Source organism: Carlito syrichta, unplaced genomic scaffold (genome assembly GCF_000164805.1).
Source record: "Carlito syrichta isolate Samal-C Ts95f unplaced genomic scaffold, Tarsius_syrichta-2.0.1 Scaffold310396, whole genome shotgun sequence".
Lineage (NCBI taxonomy): Eukaryota > Metazoa > Chordata > Mammalia > Primates > Tarsiidae > Carlito > Carlito syrichta.
The window spans coordinates 376,022-402,374 of NW_007254492.1; the positions used below are offsets into that span (position 1 = coordinate 376,022).

Sequence of the window (26,353 nt, forward strand, 5' to 3'; positions counted from 1 at the left end):
AGACTCCAACTCAAAAAATAAAAAAAATTAAAAAATAAAAATAAAAGGAAGCTTCTTGGGCCTTCCCTTAGATCTCTTGAATGTCAAGCTGTAGATCTTGGTTATCTGCATTTTATACTAGCTTGCCAGATAATTCCGCCATGTGTTAAAGTTAGAGAACTGATTATCCCTGTAGAATATTTCCTTCTAAATTGTACCTGAGGATATAATACTGTATACTCTGTTATAACTGTTCCTTGTTATTCCTACTTTTCTTTAGGTATTGAGTCATTTGGTGATAATCTACTGTCTCCTTTTGCTTAGCATATTCTTCTGATGTCTGAGGAGGGAGGTGTGTAAGCACTATCCTTGAGTTAGAGGCTACAAGAAGCTGAGGAAATCAAATGGATAAGGGGGACCTTTCAGTACCAATATCTGTCAGTTAAAGGTGAAAATCTTAATAGCATGATGATCCCTCCACCTGTAAAAGTTATATTGTTGGGAGGAGACTGAATGCTGAGGAAGAGAGAGGGGTTTTTTTTATATGAATTTTTTTTGGAATGTCTGTTCTGGATATAGAAGATAGGAGATATGCATTGCTTTAATTTTCTGTTGATCATTGGATGATATGAAATCAATGAAAATCTTCTGAAGTTTTGCAAAGGAGCTCCTGCTTCAAACTCTTTGCAGATCTAGTAACTTTTTATGTACCCAAAGATCTCTGTTGCTCCATTTCTTTGGTCTAGCAGACTAGACGTTCTCTTAAAGTCATCAATCATGTCATTAATATCTTGTTATATTCTGTAGCACCCAGTCCTAGATTTTGCATATTATAATAGGCTTAATTGTTAAATAATTAAATTGTATTAATTGCCAGTAGGAATTTTTCCCTTTACATTTCTTATTTTAGGCATTCTTTAAGTTGCAAACATGGACCTTGGTCAGTGTTTATATGGATGTCTTCTAACTATGCAGTACTTATGTGGCCTGGATTTCCTGGAAGATTGAAACCTGTGGTCCATTGGTATAATCACTTTACTTTGAGGATTAATTTGTGGTTAAATAAGCAGCAGACTTCTCCCTTGGCCTCTCCCCTTCTGGATCTCAAACTTGCAAATACCAGCAATGGCGAAGGGAAAGAACAATGTAATAAATATGTTTGGGAAAACTGTGGGATCTGGAGCCTGGGTTCATTGTTTCCAGAGACTAAACTGCCTGTCTCCTACTGGAAATGGGGATTGATAGTCAGCTAGTTTCCAGGGGGGAGGGATCTGGGAATCTCATTCTTCCTTATCTGGACTTGAGCCAGTTTTACTGTTTTCAACCCTTTTTTTTACTTCCCATTCATTTCCCCTTAGATGGTACTTGGTGTGTATATGTCTTAGCTTTTCTGGAGCTCTAGGTAGGGATCACTTTTTCCTACCTTGAAGAAAACCCATCCTGTGTAGGCGCTGAAGTTCAGATTTTTCCACTCTGCTCGGTCAGTTACACCTTATTTTTCTGCTTTTCATGTTCCAGAATATTGTTGCTGTATCGCTTCTGTTATCTTTCTTATTCTCTTTTATGGATTTATGCCTTTTTTATCAACCAAGTCAGTCAATATTAAGTAGGAGCTAAAATAAGTTGTATTCATTTCTCTGTGTTTTTGAGAATTCCATCTAGACTACTTCTTCCCATTTATTTGGAAATACTTTTTTTTCTTTTTAAGTTGTGAAGTAAAAGTACCCAGTAGGGCAAGTTTTTAACAGGATTGTATACATGATTGTTGTGACTTTAACCTTGATCATTGAGGTCTTATGCCAAGAAATGGGTATTTAATACTTTCAGTGCAGTTCATGTTGTGCTCCAAACTTCTTGGCACAGTTGCTAATATTGAAGATTGTTTTTATTATTTATTTATTCTATGATCTTTAATGGACCATTGTGCTGCCACAAATCTTATGCATTTCTACTGAGTTTATGTTGATTATAATCATTAGTTTTGGGCTGGGTGCTATGATTCACGCCTATAATCCCAGCACTCTGGGAGACTGAGGCAGGAGGTTAGCTTGAGACCAGGAGTTTGAGATCAGTCTGGGCAACATAGTGAGGCCCTGTCTCTACAAAAAACTAACTAGGTGTAGTGGTACACACCTAGTCCTAGCTACCTGGGAAGCTGAGACGGAGAGATTGTTTGAACCCAGGATTTAGAGGGTTTAGTGAACTGCGATCATGCCACTGCACTCCAGCCTAAGTGACAGAGTAAGACCCTGTCTCTCAAAAACAAACAAAAAATATCAATTTTGGTAGTCAGCATTCTGTGATTTTAATTACTGTATGGTGTCCTTTCCTCCCTTGCACCTTAGGCTTTAAGTGAGAGCATTCTTTTCTTTTCTTTTTTTGAGTCAGAGTCTCACTGTCACCCAGGCTGGAGTACAGTGGCAAGCTCATGGCTACTGCAGCCTCGACCTGCTGGGCTCAGGTGATCCTTCTGCCTCAACCTTCCAAGTAGCTGGAACTACAGTCATGCGTCACCATGGCCAGCCAATATTTTGATTTGTGGTTGAGATGAGGTCTTGCCAAGTATTCCAGGCTGTTCTTGAACTTGTGGGCTCAGGCAATCAATCCTCTCACCTCAGCCTCCCAAAGTGCTGGGATTATAGGCGTGAGCCACTGCACCTGGCCTAAGAGCATTATTTTCTATACTGGGAAGAGTAGGATTGATAATACATCTGGACTGTTATTTAAAGAAAACTACTGTATTTTATTCTTTTTATATTTGTCTTTGCCTTACCTCTTTTATTTATATTTCTGTAATTTAATCTGAATATAATTTATCCTTTAAGTTAGTTTGTATATATATGTGATCTTTGTTTTCCAAGAATTTTGCCCCTGGTTTGATTTGCATTTCAAGTGTGTTTTTATATCTTCCATCATACAACACTGCATATTCAAATTTGGCGTTAGAAGCCTACATTGTTTTGTGTTATATTTTACTGTAGTATTATTGACAGGCATAGTTTACCTAGGGATTCTTCAAGGGTTATTAAATATCCTCTACTACGTCTTCCAAATTCTTATTAGAAGTCTAAAGGAGATGCTGGCATAGCGTACTATTTGGATATTAGCAAACTACTTTCTGTTTTAGATTGGAGTGTTTAAAATTATTAATTTAAGGGCCGGGTGCAGTGGCGTAAGCCTATAATCCCAGCATTTTGGGAAGCCGAGGTGAGGGGATCGCCTGAGCCCATGAGTTTGAGACCAGCCTAGGCAACTTGGTGAGACCTTGTCTCTACAATAAATAAAAAAATTAGCTAGGCATGCGCCTGTAGTTCCCGCTACTTGGAAAGCTGACGCGGAAGGATCGCCTGAGCCCTTCAGGTTGACACTGGGGTGGCTGTGAGCGTGCTACTGTTCTCCAGCCTGAGCAATGGAGTGAGACTCCAACTAAAAAAAAAAAAAAATTACTAATTTAAAATTTTTATATTTTCTTATATTTGCTGTTTTTTCTTTCCTACAAAATTTAGTTTATGAAAAAGTTCACATGTGCTTTAGTTCCAAAATGGAGCTGAATCATATTAAATGTTTTAAAAATTTTTAGAAAACACTGTCTTCTGTTTTCAGGTTCTGTTCTGGATATTATTAAGCACATTGTGGCAAAGGGGGAGCACAAAAGTGGAGTCCTAGATGAACCTACCATTGCTACAATACTCCGGGAAGTACTAGAAGGGTTGGAATACCTGCATAAAAATGGACAGATTCACAGGTATGTGAAAGACAACTCTTGTGCTATTTCATCTCATTGAAGGTATTCCCGTTCTTTTCTGTAATGAATCGTGATCTGAGTATTATCATAACTCTTTGTATCACTTGTTTTAGTACATTGTTGCTAGCGTTTTAATTACAAAGCTAGTAAGTACTTAAAAGGTAATTAGTACTTTAGTGAAGTTGGAAAATACAAAAACAGGAAATATTAATTTCTTACCAGGAGACAATTACTAATTACATTTAAAAAAATTTTTTTGTTTTTCATTTTAAAGATGTGGGGTACAATTCAGGGTTAGGTATACAAATGTTCATTATGCAGGCACCCTTGTTGATGAGGTATACCCCCCTTCCCCAGGCAGATTCCCACTACTGCCAATCCTGCCTCTCTGCCCCCCAGTCCCCTGCAGTTTCAGCCTGCTACTGCCAATCCTTTTCTTATAGCATTACGATAGTTGTTCAAGGTCTGCTTATATTTTAGAATGTTTCATTTCATTTTCTTTTACATGCTTAAAAATATTTAAAACAATGTATATAATTTTGTCTGTTGCTTCTTCTTTTTTTTTTGAGTTGGAGTTTCACTCTGTCTCCCAGGCTGGAGTATAGTGGCACGCTCACAGCCGTCACAACCTCAACCTACTATGATTCTTCTGCCTCAGCCTTCAAAGTAGCTAGAACTACAGGCACACACCACCACATCTGGCTAATTTTTTTATTTATTGAGGAGATGAGGTCTCACCAAGTTGCCTGGGCTGGTCTTGAACTTGTGGGCTCAGGCTGTCCTCTCACCTCAGCCTCCCAGAGTGCTAGGATTATAGGCATGAGCCACCGTGCCCGGATCAATCTGTGCTGTTGCTTTTTAAATTTAACATTATATCTTCAGTATTTTCCTAAATTACTAAAAGTTCTTTATAAAATAATTTTTTTTAATTAAAGCTCTTTTGATGAAATTTAAATGAACAACATTTTAACAGTTTTTAAACATTTCGTGATTCAAGTACTTTTGTCTACATCATTTATTTAGTAGACATGACAAGAATTCAGATGGTGATGGATTCTGTATTATCCAAGTCTATTTAGGACCTGGATTTGATTTTCCTTCATCTGAGAATATCTTTCTTACCTTCATTTCTGAAGGGTAGTTTTGCTGGGTGTAATAATTCACAGTTGATAGGATTTTTGGTTTTTTAAAAAATTTTCTGGATATGCTTTTTTTTTTAAAATTTGATTTTTTAAATAACGTAGGGTACAACTCAGGGTTAGGTATACAAATGTTCATTATGTAGGTACCCTTGTTTATGAGGTGTGCCCCTCCCTCTCCTGGCAGTTTCCCTTTACTGCCAATCCTACTACCTTTCCAGTGGCAGTTTCCCACTACTGCCAATCCCTTTCTTATAGTATTAAGATAATTGTTCAAATTCTGCTTATGAATGAGTTGTTGTGTTTTTTTTTCAAGTACTTGAAAGATGTTGTGCTACTTAATACTGATCTTCATTGTTATAGATGAGAAATCTCTTCTTTGAATTAATGTTGACCTATAGGTAATACATTGTTTTTCTCTGGCCACTTTCAATAATTTTTCTTTATCGTTCTTTTTAGAAATTTAATTATGATGTCTTAATGTGACTTTCTTTGAATTTTTCCTTTTTGGGGTTTTCATGCTTCTTGCATCTATAGGTTTTCATCTTTCACCAAATTTGGGGAGTTTTCTGCCATGATTTCTTTGGATACCTTTTAAACCCCATGCCTTTTCTCCTCTTGTTTTGGAAATCAAGGATACGAATGTTAGATCTTTGGTTTTTGTACCATTACCCCTTGGGCTAATTCATTTATTTTTATTTTTCAGCCTGATTCTTTTTTGGTTCAAATTCAATAAATTATTTTGATTTGTTTTCAAGTTCACTGAGTCTATCCTCTAACATCTCTATTCTATAGAACTTATTCATTGATTTTTAAAATTTTAGTTATAATTTTTAAGTTCTATAGTTTTCATTTGGTTCCTGTTTATAATTTATTTAGTGGCTGAGACTTTTGCTTTTCGTTTTTTTTTTTTTTTTTTTTTTTTTAGTTGGAGTCTCACTCTGTCACCCAGGCTGTAGTGCAGTGGCGTGCTCATGGCCACCGTAGTCTTGACCTGCTGGGCTCAAGCAATCCTTCCACCTTAGCCTTCCAAGTAGCTGGAACTATAGGTGTATACCACCATGCCTAGCCAACTTGATTTACTGTAGAGATGAGGTCTTGCCACGTTGCCCAGTCTGGTCTTGGACCCCTGTACTCAGGCAGTCCTCTTGCTTCCACCTCCCAAAGTGCTAGGATTACAGGTGTGAGCCACCATGCCCAACTTTCATTTGTTTTAAGACTTTCAAATTGTGTGCTGGAGCATTGTTATGATTGTTACTTTAACATTTTTGTTAGATAATTTCAACATCTGATTTGTCTTGGTATTGGGGTCAGTTAATTCTCTTTTCTTAATCAAATTTTTTTTTTTTGGTTCTTTGAGTGATTTTTTTTTTCTTTCACCATATCCTGAGCATTTTGATTATTATGTTAGGGAACTCTTGATCCTACTTAATTAATCTATTTTAGTAGGCAGTTGCCCTGTTTAGGTTTTGGGTATAGGGCCTGCTTTACTTTTGTGGGATATGGCTACAATGATAATTTGATTTTTAGAGCCCTTGCAGTGCTGTTCTGATCTGAATTTTCACCTGGCACAGCTAGGGCTTTTATTCAGTCCCATGGGAGTAGAGTGAACTTCCCTAGGGCTGGTGCTGCTAACTGGAGAGTGGGAGGTAGATGCTGGGCCCATGGGTCTCTGGGTGCTCCCTCAGGCCCCCTATGTATACTGCTGCCTGAGTTTCCATTCAGTCTCCGCTGGTATTGCCTATGGGGATAAAAAGCTCTTCCATTGGGCCATTTTCTTGTTTTGCTGCTGAGTGGGGAGTTGGAAAACACTGGATCTGCATAGTCCTTTGCTGCTGAGTAGAGAGAGAGCCAAGAGATACTGAGCCTTGACTGTCCTCTGCCTCTGGGTAGAGGACTGAGAAGTGCTAGGTGTTTCTACTAGTGCTGCTGGTGTGGGTGGTGTGGTTAACTGCTGCACTGGATGTGGGGCAGGGAATGAAATTCTTCTCTCTGGTCTTTGTTGGCAATGCTTATTCTGGCATGGTGAGCCCTCCTGCAACTCCATGTAGAATCGGGAGTATCACCCCCTGCTAGGTTGTTATATGATATATCGAATCATTCTCTAAATATGTTTATATTATTTTCAACATTGTGCTAAATGTCTTCCTCAGTGACTTTTATTATTGTTATTATTTTATTTTTTTAAAGCAGGATTTCTTGGGAGGACAGAAAAGCTCCCACAATGGCAGGGGACCTGAAGGATTTTTGCCTGGTTTTTATTATTATTATTTATTATTATTTTTTTGAGTTGGAGTCTCACTCTGTTGCCCAGACTGAAGTGCAGTGACCGCTCCCGGCCACCGCAGCCTCGACCTGCTGGGCTCCGGCGATCCTTCCGCCTCAGCCTTCCAAGTAGCTGGAACTACAGGTGCACACTACCACGCCTGGCTAATTTTTTGATTTATTGTAGAGATGAGGTCTCGCCTGCCCAGGTGGGTCTCGAACCCGCGGGGTCAGGCAATCCACTCACCTCAGCCTCCCAAAGACGCGGGATTACAGGCTGAGCCACCAAGCCCGGCTGGTTTATTATTATTATTATTATTATTATTATTATTATTATTTTGAGCTGGAGTCTCACTCTGTCGCCCGGACTGGAGTGCAGTGGCCGCTCCCGGCCACCACAGCCTCGGCCTGCTGGGCTCCGGCGATCCTTCCGCCTCAGCCTTCCGAGTAGCCGGAATTACAGGCATGCGCCACTATGCCCGGCTGATTTTTTGATTTATTGTAGAGATGAGGTCTCGCTGCCCAGGCGGGTCTCGAACCCGCGGGCTCAGGCAATTCACTCACCTCAGCCTCCCAAAGGCGCGGGATTACAGGCTGAGCCACCGAGCCCGGCTTATTATTTTTTAAAGTTGACCTTTTAAAGAAAGGCCAAGAGATCAAAGGGAAAACACATTTTAAAGAATCTTAAAAAGATACTGCCAACGAACTACAGAAATGTAGTGATTTATACCCCCATTTAACAGTGTTTGAGAATGGTAGATTCACTGGATCTTTATTATCCTTGCCTATTTTCAGTTTTCAAATTTTGATAGATGAAGAATGGTACTTTTAGTGTCTTAGGTCACTTTTTAAAAGGATGTACATATTTACTTAAATGAGAGTTGATATATTTTACAAAGTTAGGCATACAAAGTAAAGCAGAGACTTAATTTCTTTGTGCCTGAACTTGATATGAATCAACTTTACTGCATTCTCAAAAAGACAGTGAGCTTAATGTATACTTTACTGTGTATTTTGGGTAGTTTTACTGTTGAGTATAGAAATTCTGTGTATGTATAGGTTTAGGAAAAAAGAATACACTTTTATCAGTGTTCTGAAGTAAAGACTTTGACTTTACAAAATAGACATATGGATATACATATTAAATAAAAGACCACACAGTATATTTAAAGACTAATAACCCCAGTGGGCAGTCCTAAATTCTGTTGAATTAGTGACTAAAATATATAACTGATATTGGGTGAATGCATATTCAGCTCCATTGTTTAGCACAGTCTTTCTTAGCAGGCTTTGAAAGTAGACTGCCTAGAGTCAGATCCAAGCTCTTCTCTACCTAGGTGACCTTTGGCAGGTTACTTAATTTTTCTTTGCCTTGGTTTTCTCATCTGTAAAATATGGGTGATAATAGTACTTATCTCATAAAGTAGAGTAGTTGTGAATATTAAATGAGGCAATGTACACAATGCACTTAGAATAGTGTTTAGCACACAAGAATTAGTGAATGTTAGTTGTCATTATTATGTATACCAGAGGTTGGCAAACATTTTCTGTAAAGGGCTAGATAGAAAATATTTTAGACTTTGTGGATCAGATGTTCTGTATTATCACTACTTTATAGTATGAAAGCAGCCACAGACAAAATCTGTCAGTGAATAGACATGGCTATGTTTTTTACAAAAACGGGCAGTGGGCAGGATTCAGCTTGTGTATTGTATACCTCTGATCTATATGGCTGTAGAAAAGATTGTTTTGTTTTTCTTTCACATGATAGTATAGGCATAAGTGACATCAGTCCAATATGGTGATTCCATGGAGTAAGAGACTCAGGCTTCTTCTATTTTATTGCTCTACCATCTCTAAATTCTTGTTGCGTGGTCCAAGTTGACTTCTACCACATCTACATTTCAGTAGAAGGAAGGAAATGGGAAATAGAGGTTATGTCACTTCCTATTAGCAGTGGTTCTCAGGACATTTGGCAATGTCTGGAGACATTTTTGGTTATCACAACAGGGACTGGTGGGGAGAGTGGGAGGTGCTACTGACATGTGATGAATGGAGACCAGTTGCTATATAGCCTATAATGCACAGGACAGCCCCCTACCTAGCTCAGTCATCAGTAGTGCTGGGGTTGAGGAGAACTATGTTAAGGGAACACTAAGGAAGTTGTGTATAACACTTGTGTTCACATCACAGCAGCTAGAACCAAAGTTGCACAGTCATGTTTTGCTTGCTTTGGAGACTGAAATGTTGCCTTCCTTCTGGATGGTCATGTCCTTGGTAAAAATGTCTTTTTTCTTTATTTGTTTTTAATTCTAGAAGAGATATATTGAGGGCCAGTTAGTAGTCATCTGCTTGATGAACATGGAATCGGAGTGAGCTAGTTAATTGAATTATGTTAATTGCTGGTTTCAAGATATGCATACACAGGATTATTGTCATCCAGGGGACTGGAGTCTTGTTTTTCAGGGCATTTTTTTTCTTTACCGTACTGAGTGTATACTCCCAAATGTTTACTCTTTGGCAAACCTCTTGTTTAGTGATCCTCCCACCTCAGCTTTCTGAATAACTGGGACTATAGGCATGTGCCACCGCATCTGGCTAATTTTTGTATTTTTTGTAGAGACAAGGTCTCACTATGTTCCCCAGGCTGGTCTCAAACTCCTGGTCTTAAGCAATCTTCCCACCTCAGCCTCCCAAAGTGCTAGGATTACAGGCATGAGTTACTGCTCCCAGCCTGTTTAGTGATCTGTTAACATTATTTTAACTAAGGAAAAAAATTGAATAGATTATATTAGTTAAAAATATCATAAAATTGAAAAATTATAAGTTGGTGACTATCTTTATGCCTTCAGTGTTTCTAAGATTCCTCGTTTATATGTTATTCCTTAGAGTCAAGTCTGTTGTTCTCACTCATCCCCATAAAAAGAGTTTCTTTTCCTTTGTAAGACATAAGCAGATTGGAAAATGTAGACAACTAGAAAGAATTATTCATTGTTTTCTAGAGTGGAATGCTTCTGTAGATGGCTGATTTCACCTATTATATGCAATTTTTTTTTAAAGCTGTTATTTAAAGAGTAATCTAATCAAGGTATATGTGTGTCTTTATTTATCTTTGTTTGGTGCCTTGCTTTTTTTCTCCATATCCTAATTACCTGTTGAAATCTCAGTTATACAACTTGGTAGTTGTCTGATCTTTCATTAGTTACTTCTCTGGTCCTTTGCTTGTCTATTTGTTCAAGAATTAAGGTTAAGTAGTTGATTTTTAAGATTACATCTTTTTTGTGTCTTCCTTTCCTTTTGTGACTTCTTGATTTTAATTGAACATTTTGTATGATTCCAGTTTATCTCCTCTTAAGATATTAATTATACTTCTTGTTTTTACTTTTTATATTGGCTGCCCTAGAGTTTGCTGTGCAGTATACATTTTAGAACTAATACAAGTCCACTTTCAAATAGTAATCTATTGTTTCATAAGTAGTACAAGTGCATTATAACAGTATTCCCAGTACCTTCTTTATAAAATTGTTGTCACTCCTTTCACTTATCACAAGCTATAATCACCAGATATATTGTTGCTGTTATTATTTTTGAAGATATTGTTATCTGTTAGATTACTTAAGAATAAGAAAAATAGGCTGAGTGCAGTGGCCTTTAATCCCAGCACTTTGGGAAGCTGAGGCAGGAGGATTGCTTGAAGCTAGGAGTTTGAGACCAGCCCTGGGCAACATAGTGAGACCTTGTTGCTACAAAAAATAATTTAAACAGAATTAGCTGGGTGTGGGGTAGTATTCTTCTAGTCCCAGCTACTTGGGGTGCTGGAGCAGGAGGATTGCCTGAGCCCAGGAGGTTGAGTTTGCGGTGAGCTGTGATTTTAACACTGTACTGCAGCCAGCAGGGTGAGACCCTGACTTTAAAAAAAAATAAGAAAAATAAAAGATTTCATTTTATCTTCATTTATTCCTTCTCTAATGTTCTACCTCTTTTTTTTTTTTTTTTTTTTTGAGTTGGAGTCTCACTCTGTCGCCCAGACTGGATTGCAGTGGCCGCTCCTGGCCACTGCAGCCTCAACCTGCTGGGCTCTGGCGATTCTTCCACCTCAGCCTTCCAAGTAGCTGGAACTACAGGCGTGCGCTACCACGCCCGGCTAATTTTTGAGATATTTTAGAGATGAGGTCTCACCAAGTTGCCCAGGTGGGTCTCAAACCCGTGGGCTCAGGCAATTCACTCACCTTGGCCTCCCAAAGTGCTGGGATTACAGGCTGAGCCACTGAGCCTGGCCCTCTTTTTTTTTTTTTAAAGTTGGAGTCTCACTTTGTTGCCCAGGCTGGAGTGCAGTGGCACAATCATGGCTATGGCAGCCTCGACCTGCTGGGCTTAGGTGATTCTTCTGTCTCAAACTTCCAGCACACCTGGCTAATTTTTGATTTAATGTAGAGATGAGGTCTTGCCAAGTTGCCCAGACTGGTCTTGAACCCGTGGGCTTTGACAGTCCTCTTGCCTCTACCTCCCAAAGTGCTGGGATTATAGGCGTGAGCCACTGTGCTTGGTTCTCCTTCACTTTTGAAGAATAATTTTACTGGATACAGAATTCTAGGTTGGTGGGGTTTTTTACACTCAACACTTTAAATAATTCACTCTCTTATGTGCATGGTTTTTGAAACATCAGATAGATGTAATTCTTAACTTTGTTCTTTTATAAGTAAGGTTTTTAATTTCTTTTTGCCTCTGGCTTCTTTCAAGATTTTTGACTCCCCTGTTTGGGTTTTCTAGAGACTTCTTAACTAAGATCTTAAATAGGAAGTTCTTTTCATTGTAATTTCTATTGCAGCCCTATTGATATTATGATAAGTTGTGCAGGGAGGGATGTTTTTTCTAGGACTGTGATTAGGACTCCATTCTTTTTAAAAATTCTTTTTTATTTTTTATTTTTGTTTTTAAAAGATGAGGTCTTAGGCTGGGTGCAGTGGCCTGTAATCCCAGCACTTTGGGAGTCAAAGGTTGGAGGATTGCTTGAGCCCAGAAATTTGAGACCAATCTGGGCAATATAATGAGACCTCACCTCTACAAAAAAAGCCAAAAAATTAGCTGAGTGTCATGGCATGTCTGTAGTCCCAACTACTCAGGAGACTGAGGCAGAAGGATTGCCAGAGCCCAGGGGGTTGAGGCTGCAGTGAGCCATAATTATGCCACTACATTCCAGCCTGGTTGACAGAGTAAGACCTGTGACTAACACGCACACACATGCATGCAGAGAAAGAGAGATGAGAGCCTTGCTATGTTGCCTAGGCAGGAGTGCAGTAACCATTCACAGGCGTCATCTCATTGCTGATTAGCACAAGTGTTTTGACCTGCTCTGTTTACGACCTGGGCTGGTTTACTCCTCAGGCAACTTGGTGATCCCCAGCTCCTTCTCCGTAGGCAACCTGGTGGTCATCATATTAATGCCAGACTTAATGCAGACATCCAGTTGGCACAGTGCAGTCCAGCCCAGAACTCCTGGCTCAAGTGAGCCTCTGGAGTAACTGGGACCACAGATGAGTGCCAGTGCCCAGCTCAGTCTTTTTAGTGAGCCTGTGCTTCTGGGCTGTGGACCATCACAAGTGCTTCTTATTTCCCCACAGGGTGAGACAGAAACGTTTGAAGAGACTGGGGTTGGCTATTTCCCCCTCTCTAGGTAGGTAAGGTTCTGGTAAAACCAAGGTGGCTAGGCTTTTTTTTTTTTTTTTTTTTAACCCATCTGTATTTGTGATTTTCTTCTTTTACCTCTACTTTTTTTTTTGAGTCAGATTCTCATTCTGTTGCCCAGGCTGGAGTGCAGTGGCAGACTCACGGCTACTGCAGTCTCAACCTGCTGGGCTCAGGCAATCAATCCTTCTGCCTCTGCCTTCCAAGTAGCTGGGACTACAGGTGAACGCCACCATACCTGACTAATTTTTTAACTTATCATGGAGAGATGAGGTCTCACCATGTTGCCCAGGCAGGTGTCAGAACTCCTGGGCTCAGACAGTCCTCTCACCTCTGCCTCCCTAAGTGCTGGGATTACAGGCATTAGCCGTCTGCCTGGCTGGTTAAGCTCTTATAAAATAGTTTCCTGAGGGTGAGTTTTTGTTACAGGGAACAGAATGCTCAGGGCCTATTTCAAATTGTTTACTTTTCTTCTCCTCCTGTAGGAAGCATGAGGGACTTTTTCTCAGATATATACTCTGAGAACCTGCTGGGTCTCTGGGAGGTAAAACTCATCCAAGGATAGGAGTCCCCCTTAAATTGGGCCTCCTGGGGATTTTAACTGTCAAACTTATCCACACTGATTCTCCAGCCATTTGTTAATTACACTTTAAGTTTTTTTTAAACCTCAGTAGGCTTCTGCTCCTGGCCTTCTGCTCCAGTAAGCTGCCCCTACAAATTTGGAGGTGGTGATTTGTTGTGACCTCAGTTCTCTGATGTGTCTAAGAAGAGTTGTTGATTTTCAGTTTGATTAGCTTTTTTCCTGTTGTGAGGACAGAAGTGACAGCATCTAAGCTCTTTACATGTTGGACTGGATAAGATGACATCTTAAAATTCCAGAGTGCCTTTACCCTCATGTTCAAAGTTTTTCCTGTACAGATTAGCAGGACAGTGGTCCGACTTGCAGTATATTATTAGACCTCTGCCAGCAAGGGTAGCTGAAAGACACAACAAAATTCAAGATCCTGCTTGCCAGGTAAAATTTCATGGGACTATTTGGATAGATTCACAAAGTACAGTCCCTCTGGCAATTGAGGAAAAACTGCTGTCTCTTCCCCCCTCCCCCCCGCATCTTTCCACCATCAAAAAGGAGGCCTAGAGCCTTATTTGACTCCTTGGGCATTAGACAGTATGTGCCTTACTTGGGCATCCTGCCTGGTCCTTCATATCATCTAACCTGCAAATCAACATCCTTCAAGGGGGCCCCAAGTATCAGGCTGTATTGGAAGCAAGTTTGGGATTGTTTATCTTCCTGATTAATTATTCTTTTTGATTCTTATATAATGACCTTTTTTTATTTCTAGAAATACTTTTATATTAAAAACAATTAGGTCTTATTTTATTTTATTTTATTTTTTTTTGAGTTGGAGTATCACTCTGTCGCCCATACTGGAGTGCAGTGGCCGCTCCCGGCCACTGCAGCCTCGACCTGCTGGGCTCCGGCGATCCTTCCGCCTCAGCATTCCAAGTAGCCGGAATTACAGGCATGCGCTACCATGTCCGGCTGATTTTTTTGATTTATTGTAGAGATGAGGTCTCGCTGCCCAGGCGGGTCTCGAACCCGCGGGCTCAGGCAATCCACTCACCTCAGCCTCCCAAAGGCACGGGATTACAGGCTGAACCACCGAGCCTGGTTAGGTCTTATTTTAAAATAGCTAATCTAGTTTACCTTTGGCAAGCATATCTTCCATTGTAGCTCATTCATCCTAGGGTCTTGCATTTATGAAGAGGTCTCAGTTATATCTTTCAACCTTCAGCTAGCCCATGCCATGTTTTCTGTTGCGTTATGGATTTGAAAACCGGAGCCCCCTAGTCATTTGGGACAGTTTCTCTGTTCTATCTCCCAGGGCTTTCTGCTCTCCCTCTTAAGGGTCTTTCGTTTCTGAATCTTAAGGATTTTATTTTCTATATTTCATGTTCAGCTGTGTGATAATTTTTTTCTCTGATTTATCCAGCATCTCTTTGTGCTTATAGCAGGAGAAGGGCATGTTTTGGGGCAGGGGCCTAGGTAGTAGCGAGGGAAGTCTGTGTTTTCGATGCACAGTTTGCCGTATTGCTGAAATGGGAATTCTCTGTCTCATACTTTAAATCATAGACTTTCAACCTTGGCTACATATTGGAATATGGGAAGCTTTAAAAAGTATTAATGCCTGTGCCAGAAATGTTTTTAATTGGTCTGGAGTGAGGTCTTGGTGTTGGGACTTTTAAAAGTCCCCTAGGTAATTCTAATGCATAGCCAAGGCTGAGAACCACTTCTTAGACTTAGCAGTAACCAACTCTGTGATATACTGAGATCTAACATGCTTGGGAGAAAATTGTTTTATTGGGAGTAGAGGTGGATATTTTTAGTAGGTTTTGCTGCTACTTGTATTTTAAAGTCTAGTTGTTATTTCAGGTAGATTTGTATGTTAAGTAGGATAGAGTAAAATAATTTTCTTTGTTTTCCCCTTGACTTCTTTAGCGGTTTTGACTAGGATGAACAGGTCTCAAAATTAGACTTGGCCAGCACAGTGGCTCATGCCTGTAATTCCATCACATTGGAAGGCAGAGGTGAGAGGATTGCCTGAGTTCAGAGGTTTGAGACCAGCCTGGGCAACTTGGTGAGATCTTGTCTTTACAATAAATAAAAAAATTAGCTGGGCATGGTGGCACGTGCCTGTAGGTCCAGCTACTTGGAAGGCTGAGGCAGAAGGATCACCTGAACCCAGCAGGTCGATTGTCTGTGGTGGCCGTGAGCGTACCACTGCACTCCAGCCTGAGTGACAGAGTGAGACTCCGACTTAGGAAAAAAAAAATTGGACTTATGCTTTTCTCTTTATATCTACCTATTCAAACATTTTTTCTATTATATTGATTAGCTCTAATAGAAATGCTGCATATGTTAAGTCAGTTTAGGATGCCTAAGTGTAGTATATTTGCAGCTTTGTCTTTAATTCATTGCTTTTCTTGACCTTTTTCAAAGTTTTCCAGACTCAGTGCCTGTGATGAGTAATAGAAATGTTATGGGCAGAAATTTGTGTTCTATTCTAATGAGAAAGTCAAGCATGCCTATGATATTCCTTTTAATTTTAGAAAGAATATGTAACTTTGGGCATCAACTACATGTGAGAAATGGCATTTAGTAGTAAAAAACAAAATTCGTTGTTCTTGCCATTTAAGAGTGGATGGGAGATTTAGCTGATGGTGTTGCTGGGTTGCTTGATATTCTTTGTGGAAAAGTAAAAAGTTCTTTAATTGAAGACTATATTGATTTTGAGATATTTAGTTATGAATCTTTTCCTTGAAAAGTTAGTTCTGTTTGAAGACAGACTTGTGGAGTTTTTGATTTTCTTTTCCTTGAAAAGTTAGTTCTGTTTGAAGACAGACTTGTGGAGTTTTTGATTGTCATATGACTTGTGATACTTCTCTGCTTTTACTCTTGAAGGCTGTTCTACAGATTACACTTTTGGTTTCAGTAGGGAATTATGGATTGGCTATCTGGGGAATTTATCAGGAAAAGTAGTCACCCAAAGTATAGCCTTTACTGAAAATGGATTACTGCTTCTTCACTTAGAAGAGACAAAAACTTTAAAAATGTGGCCAGGCGCAAATTACAGGTGGCTCATAGTTGTAACTAACACTTTGGGACGCCAAGGTAGGAGGATTGCTTGATCCCAGCTTGGGCAACATAGTGAAACCATGTCTCTATATTTAAAAAAAGAAAAGAAAAGAAAACTTACAAAATGTTATCTGAATAGGTAAGACGTATACATAGCTTAAAAAATTCAAACAACACAAAGTGATGCGTGGTGAAAACAGGTCTTCTCAATATCACTTGTTCTAAATAAATTATGTTGATACTATGTACCTTTGATATGATGTGGCAAAAATGGCACTTTTATGGTTTTCTTTCCAAAAACCCATAATGCCAGTCTAATCACGAGAAAAACGTAGCACAAATTCAAATTGGGGGCATTCTACAAAATACTTCACCATTACTTCACCAAAAACAAGGAAAGCTTAAAAGACTATTATAACCAAGAGGAGCCTAAGGAGACATGGCAACTGAATGTAGTTGTGATATCCTCGATGGGATGCTGGGACAGAAAAGGGACATTAGGTAAAAAACTAAGGAAATTTGAATAAACTGTGGACTTTAGTTAACAATGATTTTTTTTTTTTTTTTTTAGTCAGGGTCTCACTCTGTCACCCAGGCTGCATTGCAGTGGCGTGGTCACAGTTTATAGCCTCAACCTCCTGGGTTCAGGCGATCCTCCGGCATCACTACCATGACTGGCTAATTTTTTTATTTTTGTTGTTATTGTAGAGATGAGGTCTTGCTATATTGCGTAGGCTGATCTCGAACTCCTGGGCTCAAGCAGTCCTCTCACCTTGGCCTTCCAAAGTGCTGGGATTATAGGCGTAAGCCACTGTACCCTGCCGGTGATGTATTAATATTGGTTCATTAATAGTAGCAAAAGTACTAATGTAAGATGTTAATAGTAGGGGAAACTGAGTGTGAGGTGTGTGGGAACTCTTCTGCACTAGCTTCTCAATTGTTATAGAAAATATTTCTAAAAAATAAAATAAAAAAAACAAACCTTTTTCTTTCTGAACCTCAATACCCTGGTCCAAAGAAAATCACTTCTTGCAATTTTCTTATGACTCCCCTGAGAGACATTTTATGCTAATATAGACGTAATGTATATCTCTCTTTCTCTGCCCTGCTTTTTAAAAAAGAAGACACAAATGGCCACATACTATAGGTAGTATTCTTTTTTTATGTAAGAATATATTTGGAGATTGTTCCATATAAACAATTGTTCATTAATATTCATAGTATTTTATTGTATAGATATTCAGGATCACCTGAACCCAGGAGATTGAGTCTTAACTGGTCTCCTTTCAATAGATAGGTCATTACCATTCTTTAACTGCAGTATATTAGTTTATAATCCTAACATTTGGAATAGTGTTAGGAAATGGAGAGTGGGGATTGGGACAGCAAGGAGGGAACAGTCTACTATTTTTTAGTGTTTAATTGGCATTCTTTCTCTATTTTTAAATATTCTGCCTCTTTCTAGGAGAGGATTTGGGCAGGTAGTCTTCTGTTTAGTTCTTTAAAACTATTTAATGAATATCTGGGGGGTGCATTCTGTGTACTGATCATAATGCTAAGTAAGTACAGATGATATAATAGTATGTTATGATATAGGTCCAGATCTAGCTCATGGTAAAATGGGGGAACCAGACCTAAAAATATGGTCATATGATACACTATGCTAGCACTACAGTACAGCCTGCTGCAAAAACACAAGAGGAGAGAGTGACTAAATATTCTTTTCTTCCCTCTCGTTGGTGTTTTAGATGAGCTCAGAAAAGGAAGTTGGAAGTTAGTGGTGAACTCAACTGGATAATCTTTGTCACCAAGGGAGGAGAATGTCCTCAGTTCTCTCCTGTTTGTAGCGTCTGGAGTCAGAGACTTCACGTTCTTTTTGGGACAAAGCAGGCTTGTTTCCACTCTACTAAGTCAGCCTCAGGGATAGCAATCTGTAAATTGCTTGGGTTTAGAAACAACTAAAAATACTCATGATTTCCTTATGCTTCATTATATATTCAAGAAAGGCACTGTATACTGTGACTTGATGCTGCTGTCACACACAGTTGTAAAACCATTGTTTACTGTTTGCCAATGGATGGTTATATCTAAAGATGGAGGAAGAGGGGGACAGGGACAAGAGGAAGTTCTATACTTTTCACTGACTCCTTGTCATGACAAGCAAGGCCTTCTTGCATGAGCTGGCCTTGCTTTTCTTCTGGTCTAGCCTCAAGGGATGCCTTTCTTTTATTTAATTATATTTATTTTTAATTATAGAATGACTATATTCCCATAAGACATTCAGACACTTTTCCTTGATTTCACTCTCACTTATCCTCACAAAGGAACCATTCACTGCTCTCTGTTTGTATATGGAAAAGGGTGTGTGTGCTTGGTGTTAATGGTGTTGTGTAAAATGCATCCTCCTCCTGTTTAATTTGTTCTTTTCATAATTTGTGTTAGTGTTTCACATCACAATATGTTGACTGATATTATTCTGTTTCACGGAATGTAACAGTTAATTTAACCTTCTTGTTATTGTTGGCTGTAACCAGTTTTTGTTTTTTATTACAAAGAGATGCTTCACTAGAACCCCCTTGTGCATTGTGGTTATCAAGAAATGGATTTGCTACTCTTAGGATTTAGGGATTTAAAATTTTACCAGATTACTGGCATGTTGCGTGAAAAAAAAAAAAGGAAAGCAAGTTGTAGATTTGAATGCATAGTATAATATCATTTACATGGGGGAGAAAAGCCCAGATATGTTATAGGTATGTATATATTCTCTTAACCAGACTGATAACAGTTGAAAACCTTGAGAGGGAGTACTAGACTTGAGAATGGTAGTCAAGAGGACTTTGGCTTTTTAAATGATGCTTAGGTTTTTATAACAAGAATGTATTCATGTATTACTTGAGTTGTTATAAATAGTTAACAATATAGAGATGTCTGATTTATGTTTATATTTTTGCTATGGGTATGGAATAGTCCCTATTTTCAACTGCATACTGATTATTTAAAAATTTTTAATCATTTATTTGAGTGCAGACAAAAAACAGTATGTTTCATAGAGTAGAATTAGGTGAGGATCATATTCTTTGGCCACTCTTTTTTTTTTTTTTTGAGTTGGAGTCTCACTCTGTCACCCAGACTGGAGTGCAGTGGCTGGTCCCGGCCACTGCAACCTCGACCTGCTGGGCTCCAGTGATCCTTCCGCCTCAGCCTTCCAAGTAGCTGGAATTATAGGCGTGCGCTACCACAGCCGGCTAATTTTTTTGATTTATTGTAGAGATGAGTTCTTGCCAAGTTGCCCAGGCGGGTCACAATCTTTGGCCACTCTTATCCCAATCTAGAATATTTAATCACCTTGGGTTTTCTAGATATTTTAATAAGCTATATTTTATTGTAGCTTTCTGTTTAAATGACTACAACTTTTTAAATATAGTTTAATATATTTTAATAGCAAACTTACAGGAACAGCATAGAAGACAGACAACATTAAAAACAAGTACTTGCATGTAGGACAACTCGGTTAGAAAAGTATAGTTAATCGATGGAATCTACTGTATGATAAAAATGCTACAAATGCCATTTAATAGCCATCAATAAGAAATTAACTTGTTTTAAAAAAATCCAAATGCTGACATTGTCCAGAAAAATTTAACAGGTTTATTTATAATTGTTATAAAGTTGATCCGCTGAAACTTGTTCACTGAAACATTCTGACTTGCATTAATGCTTTACGTTCTTGCTTTGATATTAAAAATTCACACACAAAGGAAAGTGAAAAAACTGCCAATACCTGATTTCTGTCCCCTATTTTTCCACTCGCAATTACATACTTAGGTACCTTTTGACCCCATGGGGGAAAAAAATCTAACGTTCAGAACTACCAATAACAGGAAGAAGAGAATTTTTTTTTGAGAGAATGAAATGTTTCCCATCATAGTGGATTTAAGCACGCGCTTCACATATGCGGCATACTAGCTGGATGTCTTTTGGCATAATTGTTACACGTTTGGCATGGATAGTACACAGGTTGGTGTCTTCAAAAAGGCCAACCAGATAGGCCTCACTTGCCTCCTGCAAAACACCAATAGCTGCGCTCTGGAAGTGCAGATCTGTTTTGAAGTCCTGAGCAATTTCTCGCATCAGATGCTGGAAAGGAAGTTTGCGAATCAGAAGTTCAGTGTACTTCTGATAACGTCTAATTTCACGGAGTGCCACGGTACCAGGCCTGTAACGACGAGGCTTCTTCAACCTTCCAGTAGAGGGCGCACTCTTGCGAGTGGCTTTTGTAGCCAGTTGCTTCCTGGGTGCTTTACCACCAGGTCGATTTGTGGGAAGTCTGCTCTGCATGAGCCATGGTATAGAGACCTCCTTACTTACCCCCTCTTGTCCTTCGGCTGGAGCTTGGTGAACTAGAGGCGGCGCTGGCATTGGAGAGCTATGGCGGCGCAGCAGCGGCTGACTGCAACTTTTAAAATGTTATTGTTGGCCTTAATATCCGTTAATGCAAAATAGCACATTTGATATTGCTAATGTCATGTGAATATAGTAAACAATTCCTTAAAGTATGGGACTTCAAAGAATAGGTGTTTTTTGATATGTGACTTTTTTTTTTTTAAAGAGATGTGAAAGCTGGAAATATTCTTCTTGGAGAAGATGGCTCAGTACAGATTGCAGGTAATGATTCACTATTTCGTTTTGTTTGATTTAATGGTCAGTGGAACCACAATACTTTAATGTTCTCTTAGTATTCTCTCCTGTTCCCTGGACCATCTCTATTCAAGCATCCTCTGTTGGCACATCATAGGATGCAGCTGACTCTCAAGATATTTTCTCATCCTTCACTACTGCTCTTAGACATTTCCCTGATCATTACTCATTACCTTCCATTTGTCCACCCTTTACTCCTATTAGGGTCTTCTGCTGTAGGCTCGCATATCCTTTAGAGGAAACGTAATCAAGGATCCTCATTGTGTTTAAAAATATACATGCAATAGAAAGGTTGTAGAGAGCTACTTCTGTCCTGGGGGAAATAGAGTATTTGTCAATTAGGAAAAGGCATCTGAGAAGTGGAAGTGAGCTTTTGACAGTTTCAGAGCTAAAGGATAAAGTTGGAGTGTAGGACCTGCCAAAGGTGGCTCTCCTGAGGAAACACCCCCTTCTTCAGGCTGAGACTCCAGAACGACTGTACCCAGGGCTTGTCTAGCAAGCAGATGATCTGAGAAAACCTTAGCTTGGTCCCAGACTGCTAGAACAGGTGTTTGTCAGGAGGAAGATAATCACCCAAATCTTAAATTATTTCTTCAGCTTTAAGAAGATAATTTAGGTGAACATCTTTATGTCTTTGAGGTAAGGAAATATTTTAACCAAGTCACATAAAGTTCTAACATAAAAGATTGATAAATGTGACGCCTTTAAAATTAGCAACTTGTACTCATCAAAAGAGGAACAAATGGTTTATCACTATCAATAGAGTAAAAAGGCAAACCACCAAGTAGAGAAGGGAGCATGAATAATTATTATTATCAAAGGGCTCAAATTTGGAATATATAAAGGACTCATTTGGGGGGGAAAAAAAAGCATTTAAGAGTGGGTTAGCATAGCACTTCCCAAATGAAGACATCCACACACAAAAGGTCTTCACCCTCACTAGTATTCTGTTAAATACAAAGTCATATCATATTGGGATAATATTAAATGGATAGGCCTGGCAAAAAAAATCTGACAGTACCAATTGTTGGTGTGGGTGTAAAGCAAGGGAAAATATCTCATGTTTTGATGGTGGGAGTATGGATTGGTACAACCATTTTACTAAAGTTGAAGATATGCATGCTGCATGACTTTGGCTCCTAGGTGCGTGGCCTTGAGAAACTCATCCTTATGTGTGCCACAGTGTTCATAATCATTACAATTTGAGGGGTCTCAGGGATGATAAACCACCCATTGGATACCATGCTTACCACCTGGGTGATGGGCTCAATAGAAGCCCAAACTTCACCATCACGCAATATACCTATGTAACAAACCTGCACTTTACCCCTTGAATCTAAAAATAATTTTATAAAAATCTATAATTGAACCTAAAAATATACTATATATAACTTGGTTGAGCATTATATTTAAGTATTTTAAGGCATATCTAGTTAGTAGAAAAAATACCTGGTACTTATTGAGTACTTAGTATATTATAGGGACTGTCCTAAGTATATTATTAATTCACTTAACACTCAACATCAACCTTATAAGATAGGTACTGTTATTACTTTTTACAGATGAAGAAACTGTAATACATAGATCAAAAGTAACTGCCCAAGTTCAGCTAGCTAGTAGCAGAATTGAATGTAGTGAATGTTCCTTTTCCCCTCAAATGCACTTTTGAATGTTTACTTGGTTATTGTTATAAATCGAACAACATTTTAAAGTTTCTAGATATCTGCCAGTTTAGTAGCATTGAGAACTGTTAAGATTATTTTTTTAATTGTATTGTATTGTATAGATTTGATATTTTACGTAGTGACAAGCAAATAATTGCTTCAAGATGACTGAATTCATAGACTTCTGAATCTGGAATTTTAAAGTTTGCAGCACTAAAATTATCCTTCCCACACTGGGTTTGTCCATAATTTATTCTATTTTCAAATACAGACTCATTTTACATACTGCAGAGTGTTCTGAAATAGAAAACCAAAGGGGAGTCAGATAAGGTTTATAAAAGTTGGATAAGGTGTATAAAAGCCTCACTATATTAGTTAAGGTTCTTTTGGTTGCATTAGAAATGATCACTGGCAAACTTAACAAAGCAGGAATTTTGAAATATACTGAGGAGTATACAGAGTCGAAGAATCAACTGAACAGCTAAGGCTTGGGATGGGCAAGAACCCAGTTATGTGGTGACCTTCAGGATGCTTTTGGTAGTATGACTTGGCTCCAGGGACCCTTGATTTCCTTGTTTTTCCACTCAGGCTTCACATTTCCAGGAGACTGTAATTGGCCTAGCGTGGATTAAGGTGTCTAACCCTTGTTCAAAGCTTTGCTCAAAGGTCAAAGTCAAGGAGCTATTTACAGAGAAGGAGGAATCATGGTGAAGCAGGCAGTCCTCCTCATCAGTGACTCGTACTTTGGCTTCAGTATTGTGGGATAAAATCTTTGTAGAGAAAACCCTTAGGTTATTAACATATTTGCGACCAGCAAATTTTTCATTTTTCTAATACTGAGAGTGGGTGAAAATAAGAAAAATCTCAATCTGGTTGCCGCAAACTGCTGTTGTTGAGCATAAGTGAAATGGTCTTTTCTAAATTGTCATCTTTTTCACAGTACAGCTGAAAGTTGCAGACATATCCAGTATTTGCCTCAGATACTACTCTGACTAGCATTCTGTACTTTGTATTTTTATTCGGATTATAAACTTGAAAAGACAGTCTTCCACGATGTGGTAAATTCACATCAGCGGCAACCAGGATCAGAATTTGGAGTGACGTAAATTCACGTCAGCTGTTGGGAATGAGTTAAGATTTAAAGCTAGGTTATGAATTTGGGATTACTAGCTTTAATTTATTTGGGACCAGGCTCTTGAGAGTCTTAGAATACCAAGTTTAAAAGGTTGGATTTCTCATTCTATAGGGTTTTTTGAGCTGAAAGGGCCATGTCAAAATGAATGAATAAATACATCTGATAGTGGTATATAGAATGAATTGGAGCAAGAAGGAAAATCTGAGGAGATGATGATGTATAGGGGATGGAGATGAATGGTGGGAGGGACCTGTTAAGCTGTGTCTTGATTGAGTCACAAGTTCGGCAAAAAGGTAAGACACTGTCATGCTATTCTTCTTATTTATATATAGGATGGTGACCACATTATATTATTCTCCTATCCATTTATCATAGTTAATGCACTTTAAATACCTTGCTGTTGTGTTCTATTTCAGACTTTGGGGTTAGTGCTTTTTTAGCAACTGGTGGTGATATTACGCGAAATAAAGTCAGGAAAACCTTTGTTGGCACCCCTTGCTGGATGGCACCTGAAGTTATGGAGCAGGTATTGTGTCCTTTTTCATTTTTAAATGACTTAGAGTTTTGTTACAAAACTGAAAAAACTTAGTAATATTTGCTTTTATTTGGCATGTCGGGTTAGCTTTGGAAAGTACATGCCTCTGTTTCTTGGTTAAGACTTTAGTCCACCTTTAAAAACAAAACAAAAATACTGTAGAACTTTACAAATGACATGTGAAACTCAAGAATAATATCAATATAGTCTTAATAATTATATTAGTACAAGATAAATCTTTTTACACATAGTTTTATTGCTGTTTCTTGAAGGACTGGTTGTCTCCATGTCCCCATTTTCCATTTGCTCTACAAACAGTTGCAGCCTGGTGTCACTCATCCATCACTTTATGTTAGCTCTGCTGTTTCTCAGATCCAGTGCTCACTTCTTGTTCCTTATCGTGCTTGCCCTGTTGGCATTTGAAACTGCTGACCATTCCAACTTTATTTACTTCCTTTCTTCATTCTCCTGACTGTCAGACCATTTCTCTGACTTTTGTTTTGGCTCTCTCTCTGTTCCTAAATGACACTGTTCTTGGGCTCTTCTCTAACTGCAAATACTCACTAGATGTTCTCATCTATGCTTTTCCTTATTAATGATTTCTAAATTATATCCAGACCAGTCTTGTTTCCTAAGCCACCAGATAGATATTTCCAGCTTTCAATGGATGCTTTATGTAAATGTCTTATAGGTATATCAAACACAACTTGTTAATAACTGAATTCATTTTTTACTCTGTTTTAATCACCTTTATTCACCTTAGTGGTGAAGGAAGGATTCTCATCATAAAGTTGTAAGGATGGCTGAACATAAAACACCTGACATTGGACAAATGAAATTGACAGCAATGTATTTGCCTAAGGAAGGAGGACACTGTATGCCACACAGGGTTACATGGGGATGCATTTAGGAACTGAATGAGCAGAAAGGGACTTTGGGAGACAGGCTTTGTAGTACCTAGAGAGTAAGGTGCTTCTTGGTTTCCTTGAAGATGTGAATGGTTGGCAGAGAGCAGAAAACTGCTACACAGGTATAAGCAGGAATTGTATCAGGTCCTTTTGGTAAGGAGGATTGTAGGACTAGGGAATATTATCTGTAGGAGCAAAGTGGGAAAGAGAACTTGTATTTAGTCATTAGTGGCCCTCCAATTTTACCAGATAGCAAGGCAGCACATAATATTGAGCCTAAATTTTAGGTCTTATACTATGTACTCCCAAAACTTATTTCTCCTTCTGTATTAGGATAGAAAATTAAAATTTATAGCCATGTAAAACTTTAAAAATATTTACACTCTTTGTAAACTTTCTTATTATAGAAATTAAGGTGCTATACCATAATACAGATTCTTTAGAAAGCAAAAAACTTATCCCCACTACAAAACATTTTGTTCTAGTCCTTTCTAGTCATTTAAAAATAGAATATATACTTGTTTGTAAAAGTGTCAAAATTTATAAACAATTCTGTCTTTTCCTTTGTGTTTTATCACAAATGGTTTTTTATATTTTCACATAGAATTAATAACATTGCTTTTAATTGACTATAATATTTTTTAAATGAATGTACCATATATAACAGTTTCTTTCTTTCCTTCCTTCCTTCCTTTTTCCTTTTTTTTAGACAGGGTCTTGCTCTGTTGCCCAGGCTGGAGTGCAGTGGTGTATTCATGACTCACTGCAGTGTCAGCCTCCTGAGTAGTGGGGTCTGCAGGCGTGTGCCACTCCAAGCTAATTCTTAAAATTTTTTCTTGTAGAGACAAGCTTTTACTATGTTACTCAGGCTGATTTACAAACTCTTGACCTCACATGATCTTCCTGCCTCAGCCTCCTAAGGTGCTGGGATTACAGGCGTGAAATCACCACACTGGCCTTTTT

At 38.6% G+C, this 26,353-nt stretch overlaps 1 protein-coding gene across 3 annotated transcripts in view; it reads left to right on the plus strand.

Annotated features, from left to right (window-relative positions):
* Positions 1-26,353, plus strand: part of OXSR1 (oxidative stress responsive 1) — a 72,208-nt gene that overhangs the window by 14,758 nt on the left and 31,097 nt on the right. For all 3 annotated transcript variants that reach the window (XM_021717713.1, XM_021717714.1, XM_021717712.1), the window contains exons 3-5: positions 3,583-3,724; positions 21,060-21,115; positions 24,364-24,473. In XM_021717713.1, the coding sequence (XP_021573388.1) occupies positions 3,583-3,724; positions 21,060-21,115; positions 24,364-24,473 (308 nt within the window). The remainder of the gene's footprint in view (positions 1-3,582; positions 3,725-21,059; positions 21,116-24,363; positions 24,474-26,353) is intronic.